Source organism: Corylus avellana, chromosome 7 (assembly GCF_965113065.1).
Source record: "Corylus avellana chromosome 7, dhCorAvel1.hap1.2, whole genome shotgun sequence".
Classification (NCBI taxonomy): Eukaryota; Viridiplantae; Streptophyta; class Magnoliopsida; order Fagales; family Betulaceae; genus Corylus; species Corylus avellana.
The window spans coordinates 1303625-1317282 of NC_142496.1; the positions used below are offsets into that span (position 1 = coordinate 1303625).

Below are 13658 nucleotides of genomic sequence, written 5' to 3' on the forward strand. Positions count from 1 at the left end.
TCCTTTCCTTTCCTTTCCTTTCGTCGTGGGAAGAAAGCGAGGAGTGATTCGGTCCTGCTGCGGGTAAGAATTATTCTCTTCTTTGCAACTACTTAGCTGGCGTGTATTAGTTGGGCCCACATTGCGATTGGGTCCTCCACATCACTTTCGTTCCACTATTCTTGATTGAGTAATGCTACACCGCCCTACTTAGGTAATTTAATTGGTTAGGTATCACGTTTTATGAAACGAATATCACTAATTTGAATATCACTTTCCTTGCGCCGACATCCCAAAAAAAAAAAAAAGCTACATATACACTTCCTTTCTTGCACCCGCTTCTTTCATATGATTGCTTTTAAAATCACAAGAATCTAATAAAGAGCCAAAAAAAAAAAAAAAAAAAGTGAATATATGTAGTATTACTCTTCAAGTTTCCTTCTGGATTATTACGCTCTAGCGTTTTCGAGTAATGTTGCACACATTCTCACTTTCTCACATCAATTTTTTTCATATTCATAAATGATTCTTAAAATCATCTTTAATCTAATAAGATTCATCACTAATCTAATAATTTTAAAAGTCACATATAAGATATAACTGTAAAAAAATTGGTGTGGAGAAATGAAAGTGTGTATTACTATATCCCGCAAAATGTTTATAATTAATTAATTTTAAAAAAATAAAAAGCTTCACCATAAGTTTGTTTTTTTTTTTTAATCAAATAAGAGAAAGCAGGTATAGGGGATCCAACAACAACAAAGGAGAGTCAATAATTTTATAGCAAGGTCTCACTACTATCCGTCTAGAGAATTCAATATAGAAAGAACAAAAAAAAAAAAAAAAAAAAAACCAATAATATTATTTTATAAAAGTAACTAAACTCCTATTAAAAGTAGGCCATAACATTAACAACTAAAATGATAAACTCCTAAATTAAATTCTAAAACAGAAAACCCCTTTTTCTCTATTGAAGCCCTAGGTCTACATCAGGTTCATTTGTCAACAACCTTCAATTTAAGGATTTAATTGTTCAAAACCAAAACGTAAAGACTAGATTAACACCTATATAAAAGTGGTGAGAGCGATATTTGTAAATAATTAATAATGTTATATACCATTTTTTATTCTATAAAGTTGATGTAGTTTTTAAATCACCACCATTGATCATTTTAAATACCACATCAATTTTAAGGATAAAATAATGTTAGATAGCATTAATCATTTGTAAAACCCCTTCAATCTAACAACTGAGGTAAAATAAATAAATAAATTGAGGTGAAAAAAGTTGGATTTCATCAAGATTTTGAACAGAAGTTGGATCCAATGACTTATTTGTGTTTTTTTCTTATCATATAGAGTTTTAAACACTTTTTGTATCATATGGAACTAATTGCAAATTGGTAAAATCACAATGATTGATTTTGCATTTCTTTATTTCTAGAATTAAAAAAAAAAAAAAAAAAAAAAAGAAAAAAAAAGCCTAAACTAACTAAACAGGAGAAAAACGCAAAGAAAGAAGTATAGCATGCACATGTTTTACTTTGTCATGAGATTTTTGGTGTATTACTAATGTTATTACATGCCCTTTATAAATTGACATAGCAATTTATGTGGGATTTATCACGTTAGTCATTAAATTGACGTGGTAGTTCACATGGCATCTACGTCAATCACGTCACCCCCAAATGAATCACTGGGATAGTCGAACCACCCCATGGCCAGTTGTGGGTTTTGAGACACATAGCATGTGGGTCTCTATAGGGGTGGTCGCATGAGGGACGCAGAACGTTTTTTGTGGGTCTCCTTCCTTAGAGTTGTGGGGCTGGCTATGCTAGAGACCAATAGCTAGGCTGTGGGTCTTTATGGAACTGCCATGCAAGCCATCTTTCCACTAGAGGAGGAAGAGGAATCAAGGTGGTTAGCATTGTCGCTGCATGTGAGGAGGTAGCAAAGGAGGACGTAAGCCGAGGTCATGGGATGGAAAGGGATGATGCTGATGTATAAGAGAGGGTTAGGGTTGTGTGGCCGACCTAGCATTACCATGTCAGTTTGTAAGGAAATATAATAAAATTGCTACTACCCCTAATAACACTCCCAGTGAAAATAATCAAAACCTAACCTTATTAGGTATTAGAACAATGGTTTGGGGGTGGTTTCGGCCACCTCCTATGGCCATTCGAATTTTGGGGGTGGTTTTGGCTACCTTATTTGGCTATTAAGGGTAGTCAAACCACTTTCGCTCGAGTCACTATAATTTTTTTTTAAAAAAAAAACAATTTTAAATAATATTAATGAGGCATATGAGATACATGAAAATTGCTAATTAGTTTGGTGAAGCACACCATTACAAAATCGGACAGAAGAACCATCTACATTTATTAAATGTTTATCATCTGTGATAGTTTTTGAAACCGAAGGGTCTAATTGATTTCGCATTAAACTATAGGTAACATAAAAGTATTTAATCCTTCTTTATGCATGTTGTTGACAAATGACACAATAAAAGTGCAACAACTCAAGTTTTGAAATTATTATCACTTATCACAAAAGCTGGCTCATTTAAATTAATATTTTATTACTCTCCTTCACGTTTAAACTCTAACATGAAACTTCCCCTCAACAAATGAGACATGATATGTGAAATATTAATTGAAATGCTATAAAATGTGAAGTCAAGGTTTGAACTCATAAAATTGAAATATCATATTAAATCACTATTTATTTCAAAAATATAAACGATACATTTAATCCTTTAAATTAATATTCTAACAAAATTCAAAATTTCAAGTTTATGATGAGTAGGTATGTTTCCCCAATTGTAAACATAGAGCAATCAATTTGGCACGTTACTGTCCCTACTAAGCTCCCACCAATTGTCCACCAAACTTTGAAGTTTCAAGGACACTTCGTTCCACTAATACCTTTTTTATTTTAACAAAAAAATTTGTATAGGATTCATTATTGGAGTAATATAACTTACCCACATGTATTATTTATTAATTTATTTATTTTTAAGACAAATTGTAATTTGTTATAAATCAAACAATCAAGAAGATAAAGCAGACTGCTCCATCAAGATAAGATCACAGATACAAACTGGAGTTTTCTCCCGGCCATGTCCTATCTATGATTTGAAAATAGATTTTTTAAACTTTATTAACATATAATTGAAGGATATTAAACTTTTATTTTTTAGTGGCTAATATGACTCTAATCACATGCTAACTGACAGCTTGACACGAGTCAACAAATTATAAAAATATTATAGGTCTAGCATTATTTTCATTATGAATTCTCCTACAAAAGAGGATAACCAAGAATTTTCTCTTCAACTTCAACCAAAAATTAAAAATAAAGCTTGATCCCTTATTCATATCTTTTATTTATTTTTATTTTTTATTTTGTGAGGGCCGGATAGAAACTAATCACTATTAAGATATGAAAAATGCGTAGAAACCCACCATCCATATCATTAATAAGAAAAATGATTTCCAACATAAGCTATGACTGAAATCGATTTCATATTATCATATTATTTTTGTGATACAGTTTTTAACAATGATTCAAAGAATTATTTCAAGCTTTAATGTTATTAAAGGCTAGGATTGAGAGGGGAAAGATCGGACGGCTCAAAAGGGGGTGAACAGGAAGGATTTATATCAATCATTGGGTTAAAAAAAAAAAAAAAAAAAAAAAAAAAAACCGTTGGAGCCGTTAAGGTTTTGAGCTGTCCTCTTTTCCCGCGAAACAAACGAAACAAAATAACTTTGGTCTCTAAAAAGCAGGGACAAGAATAGCAAAAACTTAAGACAGATTTCAAAGCTCCTCCTTAATGAGTGAACCAGCTATTAATGCGGGAAATCTGTGGGGGGAATTATCAGAAACAGAGCCATTTTTTGGGAGTAAATCAAATCTTATTCGTTACCTCCATCTCTCTTCCTCTCTTTTGTCCATTACATTCCCTTGACAGTTTTTCCTCTGAAACTTGACAGGGAATGTTTGTGTCCTCCATAGAACCTACAAGATTCAAGTAAGTTCTACCTACATTGTTCTTTGTCTTTTCTGGGTTTGATTTTTAAATCATCATTTTTTGGTGGGGGGTTACTCAAATCTGATCAAAGGAAAAAAAGGGTATTTTTCTTTAATTATGGGGTTTAATGAATGTAATTAAAATAACAAAGTAAAAACAGAGATAAAACTGACTGCATTAATATGTAAGGGGCGTTTAATGTTATTAATGGTGATAAATTCATGTCCTTCCGTTGCTAAGTGACAAATTTACTCTTCCAATTTCCAACTTTGGAAGTGAAAAAGCAGGCAAAAATCTCCCAAATTAATTACTTTTCATGAAATTAAAAATTGTTAGTCATTGTCATGTTCCTTTTGTGTCTTTTTCCTTCTCTGTTATGTTGTTCATTGATCACATGTAACTTTTTGGACCTATGACAGGATCAGAAGAAGATGATCAGGTGCTTGCTTTTTATTTCCTTGTTGATCCATTCAACTTTAGGGCAAAAGTCTGCAGGGACTCCATCACAGAAATGGCTAACTTTGAATGGTAATTATCCAATTTTTACTAATTCTCTCTTATTTCTTTGTGGAGCTACATTGAACAAAGAAAAAAAAAAAAAAACCAATATTCTAAGAATGAAGAAAAGGTTCAATCAATCAAATAGGAAATAGGATCAATGCAGCAAGTTCCAATATCTGGATTTCTTGAAAGAACAACATTAAAAACACAAAGTTATGTTTGAAGAACTAAATCTAAAGTGATAGAGATATGACTTGCATTTTCACAATCATGCATCAGTTTTCCTTGTACATATTTTCATATTTCATACTCTTCACTTACCTGCAGGTAAAAGACCCCTTGTAGTAGCGCGAGGTGGCTTCTCTGGACTGTTTCCCGAGTCCAGCTCGTTTGCGAATCAATTGGCATTGTCTTCGAGTTTGCCGGATACGGTTTTGTTCTGCAATCTACAGCTAACAAAAGATGGAGCTGGTATATGCCTCACGGATATTAGGCTTGATAATTCAACCAATATAGGACTTGTATGGCCAAAAGGCAAAAAGACCTACGATGTGAATGGAAACAAAGTGCATGGGTGGTTTGCTTTGGATTATACAATCGACCAGCTATTCAGTAATATATCATGTAAGTCACAAACACCTTGTCTTTCTCCTATTCCTTGGTATATTGTGAAGAGGTACTTATGTTTTCTTTTCAACAACATAACTATTTAGATGATGCAGTATCAGATTCAGTTTATATGTTCTTTTAACAAGTTTTCTGTATAGTTTCTTAGAAAGGAATGTGTAAAAGTAATTCAAATCCCATCAATTATATGTTTTGTGTTTCTGCAGAAAACATATTTGGTAGGAAAATGTTAAATTATGTAGCAAATGTGGCTATTATGCACATTCTGCAGAAACGCAAACATATAATTGATGGGGATTTGCAGAAGTAGCAAGAATTAACAGGGAAATCAAATACATGATGAATCACGTTTGCAGTGATCGCCATGTATGCACAGATGTTTAAAGAGCTTTGTGGCAATTATTAACAACTTAATCTATAGCATCAAAGGTGACTTTTCTCTAATTGCTTTTTCATGATCTTTAGTGACCCAGGGAATACTCTCTCGACCAAGTTTGTTTGATTTCCAATCTCCTATATCCGCTGTTGAAGATGTAGTAGGAATTAAACCGGCCCAATTTTGGTTGAATGTTCAGGTCCTTCTCTCTCTCTCTCTGTGTGAACTAATTATTGAAGCAAAAAAAAATCCTATCTTTTTCAAGCAAGCATCATCCATTGGTTCTAAAATGATTCGGTGTTTGGTATGCAGTATGATTCATTCTATACCCAACACAAACTCAGCCCGACATCGTATGTTCAAAAGGCAATGAGAGCTATGCGTATCAATTACCTTTCATCTGCTGAGATTGGTTTCTTGAAGACCATGAATGGAAAAGTGACAGCCAAGACAAAGCTCATCTTTCAGGCCCTCGGCGCAGATGAGATTGAACCCACAACCAATAAAAAGTACAGTGAACTGCTGCAGGATCTTACCTCAATCAAGGCATTTGCAACTGGAATACTTGTCCCCAAAGAATACATATGGCCAGTACAGGCAGACCAGTATTTGGGAGCTCCTTCTACGCTTGTAGCTGATGCTCACAAACAAGGACTAGAAGTATATGCTTCTGGTTTTGCGAATGATTTTTTTGCAAGCTATAACTATAGTTATGATCCTACATCTGAGTACCTCCAGTTTGTTGATAATTCTAAGTTTTCTGTTGATGGGGTGCTTACAGATTTCTCTCCTACAGCATCAGAAGCCATTGGTGAGATAACCCACTGTCATGCCTTCAGCATATTTCTTCTATAAGGAATTTACTCATTGAAAAATTGAAAATATTCTAATGGTTGTAAATTTGTTTTGTGAGTTATGTTCTGACCCTACAATGCTCTTTCTAATGCAGCATGCTTTGCAAATAGCAAGGCTGTTAGCAAGCCCGTCAAAGGTATGGTACTAAAATCTTTCTGAAAGAACATGATATGAAAACCTTAAAAGCTTATGGCTGGACATGTCAAATAAAATGAAGAACAAGCTCGAACTGTGCACTAAAAATTCTACCATTTCAGGACAAGCTTTGATCATTAGCAAAAATGGAGCAAGTGGGATTTATCCTGGCTGCACTGATCTTGCTTATCGGCAAGCGTTGGATGATGGGGCTGACATAATAGACTGCTCAGTTCAAATGTCAAAAGATGGAGTTGCCTTCTGCTTGGACTCAGCGGACCTCATGGCAGATACCACTGCGATGACTTCTTTCATGTCTAGATCTAACACTGTCCCAGAAATTCAAGCAGAGTCCGGAATCTTTTCATTCGACCTCACATGGAGCGAGATTCAAACCTTGAAGCGTAAACTTCTTCAAAACTTTTTCACACATGCGAGTTTTGTGAGCTTCTAATCCCCACTTACACCTAAAACTTTCGTATTGCAGCTCAAATGGCGAATGTTTTACCAGACTTCCACAGAAACCCAGCATACAAGAATGCTGGTAAATTGACGAGCCTCGCTGAATTTCTGGAATTAGCTAAAACAAACGCAGTATCTGGAGTTTTGATCAACATTCAGGTAAGTTCAACTATGCTCTAACCATAAGCATATCATTTTTAACATGTGAAATATTTAATTGAAATGAGAGGTGAATAACAGAGACAGATTTTAAACTCAGTAACTATGTTCTCATTTCATTGTCTTCCACTTTCAGCTCCAAAAGTGTTCTATTTACATACAACATGCTGATACCTTAACCTTCTTTCTCAGAATGCTGCCTACTTAGCTTCAAAGAAGGGGCTTGACATTGTGGGTGTAGTTACCGCTGCCTTGACCAATGCCACCTTCGATAAGCAATCAACTCAACAAGTCTTGATCCAATCCGATGATACTTCCGTGCTGTCAAAGTTTGCGAGTGTTCCAACTTACAAAAGAGTGTTGTTGTTTGAAGACAAAATGGGCGACGCTCCCGAACAGCCTGTGCAGGAAATCAAGAAGTACGCTGATGCAGTTGCCGTAACAAGAACAGCCATCACTGAGGTTTCTGGTTCCTTCACCAGTCGTTCGACAAATATCGTCGCCGAGTTTCAGAAGGCAAATGTTTCGGTCTATGTCTATGTTCTGAGGAATGAATACATCACACTCGCATTCGACTATTTCTCAGACCCCATTTTGGAGATAGCTACTTTTATTGGAGGAGCCGGAGTTGATGGGGTCGTAACTGAGTACCCCGGAACTGCTAGTAAATATCTGAGTAAGTGTCAAAAAGCTAAGTCAGTGAATTTCCCGGCAGGCAATTGTGAGAGGCTTCGACGAGGCCAGATTACAAGGGATCCCGACTCGCCGAGTTCTTAGTGTTGGCCATTGAATTCATTTCTTAACAACTTGACTTGAGAAATTTCACATACTGGATTCTTTTTTGGTATTGCAGGAAGCCCATGTACCAATTCTGATAAACCAGAATACAACATCCTACCAGTTCAACCCGGTGCTCTGATTTCTATAGTTCCCCCTGAAGGGCAGCCACCGGCACCGGCCCCTCTTCCGCCCCTAAAGCTCGGAGACGTTGTCGACCCGCCACTTCCTCCGGTGGCCAACATCACTGCTGACACTGCTGCTGCTCCTAATTCACCTACCATAGCCGAAGCCCAAGCACCCCGCTCAAGTGCATTGGCAAATGCAGCAAACGTGGGTCTTTCTCTAGTGGCAATCATTGGGCTCAGTTTGTTGTTCTCTATGGAATACTAAGATGATGAAGGTGGATCAATTATAGTTCGTGCCATAAGAGATTGATTTGAGTGGCATATTTTCAATTATCAAAGTTTTGATCCACAATTTCTTGGGCATAGATGCTTGTTTCTCCTCCTTCCAGATTCAAACGCTTTAGAGATGTGATTTAGCCAACACAAACACATGCTATGACTATCACATAATTCCTGGTTTGGCCATAATGCTCTGTTGGGTTACTGAGTATATATATAATTCTTTTTTTCCTGCAATTACAACCAAAAAGAAATGTTTTTGAACAGCATAGATTTCATAAGTGAAAATGGAGCTAGATCAGTGAAGAAAGTAATTGGAAATGGTTTTTGAATTAATTTATATATGCTGAGTTACAATTTGAAATACAAGATAATAAGATAAAGATGCAAATTCTTCCAAATTTCTATCTCCCACGACAGGTTTCCAATCATGGCTGAGTTGTTCTCGCTCAAGATCATCATCTGTTGCTGATAATTTGTTAGCTTGACAATGAGAACGGAAAAACAAAAACACAAAATTGAAAAAGAGAAAAATAGAATAGAGAGAGGCTCAGGTTTCGGCTAGTCTCAGACAAGGAAAAGAGGAGGGAACCGCAATGGCTGCGACAAAGAGCTGGAGGTGCCTGTGTAAAAATGACAGAACGGTCATTTTTCACACAGATAGCCACCGAGTCGAGTCGCCCCGCCAAGAAACGGGCCGTCCTTTTCTGTCTGATTTCACGGACTAAAAGCATCATTGCCGGCTCATTACATTAGGTTTTATAGAGAAAGAAGAAGAAGAAGAAGATGAAGAAGATGATGATGGTGATGGTGATGATGAGACTGATGGGTAGAATCATCGGCTCCGCAGGGCATTCAGAGAAATGAGGGTTCTTTCTCTGAGAGCAGAGCCTCATTCCTAACCCAAAGTACTATTAAAAAAACAAAAGTAGTTTCCAGCATTTTACTCGAAAGAGAAAGCGAGGCTCAGATTCGCCTTTTCTCAGACAAAAGAGAAAGGGCACCGGCCATGGCTGCAACAAGAAACCGCCTGTGAAAAAAGGGCATAAAAGTCATTTTTTACACAGGAGGCTTGGAGTCGCCCCGCCAAGAAACGGTGTCATCTCCCAGTGCCTGATTTACACGCTGAAAACATCGTCACCGCCTCATAGCCATTCGATTTTACAGAACCAAAGAGAGAGAGAGAGAGAAAGAGAGAATGTGTGTGTGTGTGTGTGTGTGTGTGTTATAGAGAGACAGAGAGACAGACAATATGGCGAGGATCCTTTTCCGTATGGAAGGCGATTTTGGTAACAAAGCAAATCATCGGCTCCGCAGGCCATTCAGGGGAGGGCAACCAGCGTCCAAACGACGCCGCAGCCTCACTGAGAGCAGAGCCTCATTCTTAAACTAATGAGAGTGAACCCTAGCCTGGGGCATCAGAACTCCATTTATAGTACCGCCCTCCTTTTCCATCATCTTGCTCTATTCCACGCTTACCCTTTCTTAACCATTCTTCCTTTATTTGAGGCGTGGCAGATGAGGGTGATTTGGTCAATCCAAATGGCAGGTTCTCTAACATTTTTAAAATATTATTTAAAATTCTTAACGTATTTTAGATAAAGTTCAATAAATTATAACCGATCTTGATTCATTTTCTTTGTCTTTATCTATAAACCGCTTCATAAAGCTGACTCCTTAAAGGACTATTAGCAATTTTTTAACCATTTTTTTCAATTTAAAGAGTAAAACTATTTTTTAATTCTCTATAAAAAAAATAATTTTATAATAATTTTTTTTTAAATTGTAACCGATGAGAAATGAGAGAGAATTGTTGGGACATGTGAATAAGAAGAGAGAGAATTAATTTTTTATAATTTAATAATGCATTGAGCATCTACAGTGTTTTCCCATTGGGAAACACTGTAGATACTATTTGATGTTGGTTATATTTAGGGCTTTTGATGTGAGTGTTTTTTTATAATTTTTTTTTTAGATTTTTCCTAAACATAGTAAAAGAAATGAACTATAGGAAATATGCTGCTAGTGCTCTTATAACCCATTTCATTCCCTATGTTTAGAGAAAATCTCAAAAAAAATGCCAACATCAGAAACTCCAAATTTAATCACCATCATTGAAAAACACTGTAAACTCCCTATGCATTATTAAATTATAAAACATTTCATTCTCTCTCTACTCTCCTTCACATGTCTGGATATCCCAACAATTTTCTCTCATCTCTCTTTCATATGTCTTAACAATTCTCTCTCATCTCTCTTTCACATGTCTCAACAATTCTCTCATCTCTCATCAGTTGCAATAATAAAAAGAAATAATATTTAATTCATATAGAGAAAAATAAAGAAATTTATTGCAAAGTATTTTTTTATAGGAAATCATAAGTAGTTTTATTCTCTAAATTGAGGAAAAATTGTTGGAAAGCTGGTGTTAGGGTTCTAACACATTAGGATAATAATTTACAAGTAATGTTCTCCTGAATTGACAATATCATTCAACTCCTAAATTGTTTGTTTTTTTTAAAAAAAAATAAAAAATAAAAAATGATTAAAAATATCACAATAATTATAAAATAAAAATATAATTTATAACATTACGTTTATTGATATGCTGTATTTTTTAGTTCAGTCCATTGTTTTTGTTTGGCTATTGTAATTTCTGATGAACTTAACTGTTTGTCTATTTATTCTGTTTTCTGTTTACCATATAGTTTCCTACTTGGTAATCGTGCAGAATTTATCAGCTACATTTACCTTTTTAATTAAATTTTGGGTTATCAATCAATGAATCAAGTCTCTACAGAGTCTCTATGGCAGTGTTTGCCAAGAGGCAGGACCAGGCCTTTTCATCAATCCAAAAAACAAAATACCATAACTTCAAAATTAATTCTAACGTTCTTATTTTTTATATCACATTAATTTTTATTTTTATTATTTAAATAAAAAAATCACTACAAAATAAATTTTTTATATGTTTTCATATAAAATATATTTTTTTTACAAAAAGTTTTCACTAAAACCAATCAAACGCATATTCCTAAATCGCACTACAGTGTAAATTGCACTACAGTGTCGGCCTTGGACTATGTTTGCTAAGAGGCCAGACTTAGGCTGGCAATGCAATACTTTTTAAGAATATGTGTTTGATTGATTTTAGTAAAAATGTTTTATAAAAAAAAAATTAAAAAAAAAAAAATTTTATATGAAAATATGTAAAAAATTTATTTTGTAGTAATTTTTTTATTTGAATAATAATAATAATAAAAATGATTAATGTGGTATTAAAGATAAGAGTAATGAGGCTAGTTTTGAGGTGCAGGTATTTTTTTATTTTTTGAGATAGAGGAAAAGGCCAGTCCAGCCTCTTGCAAACACAAGCATGGCTTCTCAAATTCAAATACTCTTCGAAAATTAATTTCTTTGCTTTTTACTGTATGAATGTCAGTGGAACATAACTCACCCGACAAAATAACATAATTTTCTTCGTAATAAGAGTTACTTTCATCAATTCCAAAATGTTCTGTGCGTCTGATCGACAAAAAGCCAAAATAATTATAATAATAATAATTTAAAATTCAAGAACTCAAATGCCCAAAAAAACAAAAAATCAATGTTACTACGTCTTTCCCTCGTTTTCTCAGAAGGCAAACAGAACATAAAAGAAAGAAAAAAAAAAAGAAACCTGTGGATCCAGATCTAGGGGCTTGCGGAGGGTGGAGGCTCAGAAAGGGCTCTTATGAGGTAAAGGAAAGGAACGCGCATCGCCATGGCTGCAACAAACGGTTGCCTTTTTGTGAAATAATCACAAAAAGGCCATCCGGGTCGCCCCGCCAAGGAAATCGGACCCTTTCAACAATACCCCAGATTTCACACTCCACTAAAACGATCACAAGCATCATCACAGCCTCCAGAGAGAGAGAGAGAGAGAGAGAGAGAAAGAAAGAAATGGAATTTCAAAGAAAAGAAGAAAGAAAAAGCGATGATCCACAGAGACAGAGAGAGAGATAGATATAATTGGAAGTTGGAAGAGTAATGCTACAAATTTCGCAGACAAGAAGCTGGTGGTTGACGGGACGATGAAATCACCGGCTACAGAGAGGGGCAACCTACCAACCATACACTCTCTTAGCCTCATTCTCGAGTGTGAATTTGAGCCCTCTTGGATTCCTTTGCCTCATGCCCACCCGTATTTATTGAATGAAAAAGGGTAATTAGGTCATCCTGTAATTTACAGAATAATAAAAATGATAATTATTGATATAACAATAATTAGTCTATTAATTCTCACATTTTTTTTTTTAAATTTACAGTGCATTTTTTTAAAATAGAGGTGAAAATTATATGACATTTTGGAGACATGAAAAAAATTTCTACAGTTTAAAAGAAAACTTTATTTACCTTAAAAATTATAAATTACACAATACCCTATAAATCGTAAAAGTTTTGAACCTAATGTCATAACTAAAAGATGATATGATTGGCGTTTTAACTTTTGATTTGGGTCATTTTAAATTATTATATTGTCTTAAAGTTAAAGGTAGTTCAATCGGCTGAGAACCACGTCTTGTGAAGCAAAAATCATCATTTTTTTATCTTAAAGTTAAGGAGTAGTTCAATCAACTGAAAATCACACTTTATGAAACAGAAATCTTCGCTTCCTTATGCAAACATGATCTGTGCTTCATCTTCGTATGTATTAAAGAGATGTGTATATATCATCTCTTTATTTTTATCACATTATTAACTCGGTAGACTCCGCCGTGCCAATAAGCCCTTAATTTTTTTTTTTTTAGTGACACTAATGAGATGTGTATATATCATCTCTTTATTTTTATCACATTATTAACTCGGTAGACTTCGCCGTGCCAATAAGCCCTTAATTTTTTTTTTTTAGTAACACTAATCAAATGACGGATCGACACTACAATGCTAGTATAGTAAAACAATGGTGGGTTAAACAAAGAACCAAAACCATCACTTCTAGCATTTTCAAAACATTTAGTACTAAATACTAACCAGTAATCAAGATAAAGTGTTGAAATTGATTAGGGAAATAAAGATGAGTATAATTTTAAAGTCTTCCTAAAATTATTTTAAATGTGATGTAATTTTTAAATTAAAAGTTAATAAATCACATCTTAATAAACCGAAAGTAATCGGAAAACCTATCTTTAAGCGGATCATTTACGCTTTCCAAACATCTTGATATATTTAGAAGAATAAACAAATTGCTGATTGATTACAAGTTTGTAAATAAAAAATTCCCACAAAAGGGAAATAAATTATTACAAATATTTAAATATCATCACCAAGTGAAAAATTCAAGTCTTCTCTGCAACTCCTCCACGAA

At 34.6% G+C, this 13658-nt stretch overlaps 1 protein-coding gene across 1 annotated transcript; it reads left to right on the forward strand.

Moving 5' to 3' along the window:
• The first annotated feature begins 4670 nt into the window (after window positions 1-4670).
• On the forward strand, window positions 4671-9747 carry SVL4 (SHV3-like 4). The gene is made up of 9 exons (XM_088518132.1): window positions 4671-4679; window positions 4759-5137; window positions 5606-5715; window positions 5829-6327; window positions 6466-6507; window positions 6629-6910; window positions 6994-7127; window positions 7320-7803; window positions 7981-9747. The coding sequence occupies exons 1-9, from the start codon at window positions 4671-4673 to the stop codon at window positions 8295-8297; spliced, it is 2256 nt and encodes a 751-aa protein (XP_088374258.1). The 3' UTR covers window positions 8298-9747.
• Window positions 9748-13658: the final 3911 nt, after the last annotated feature.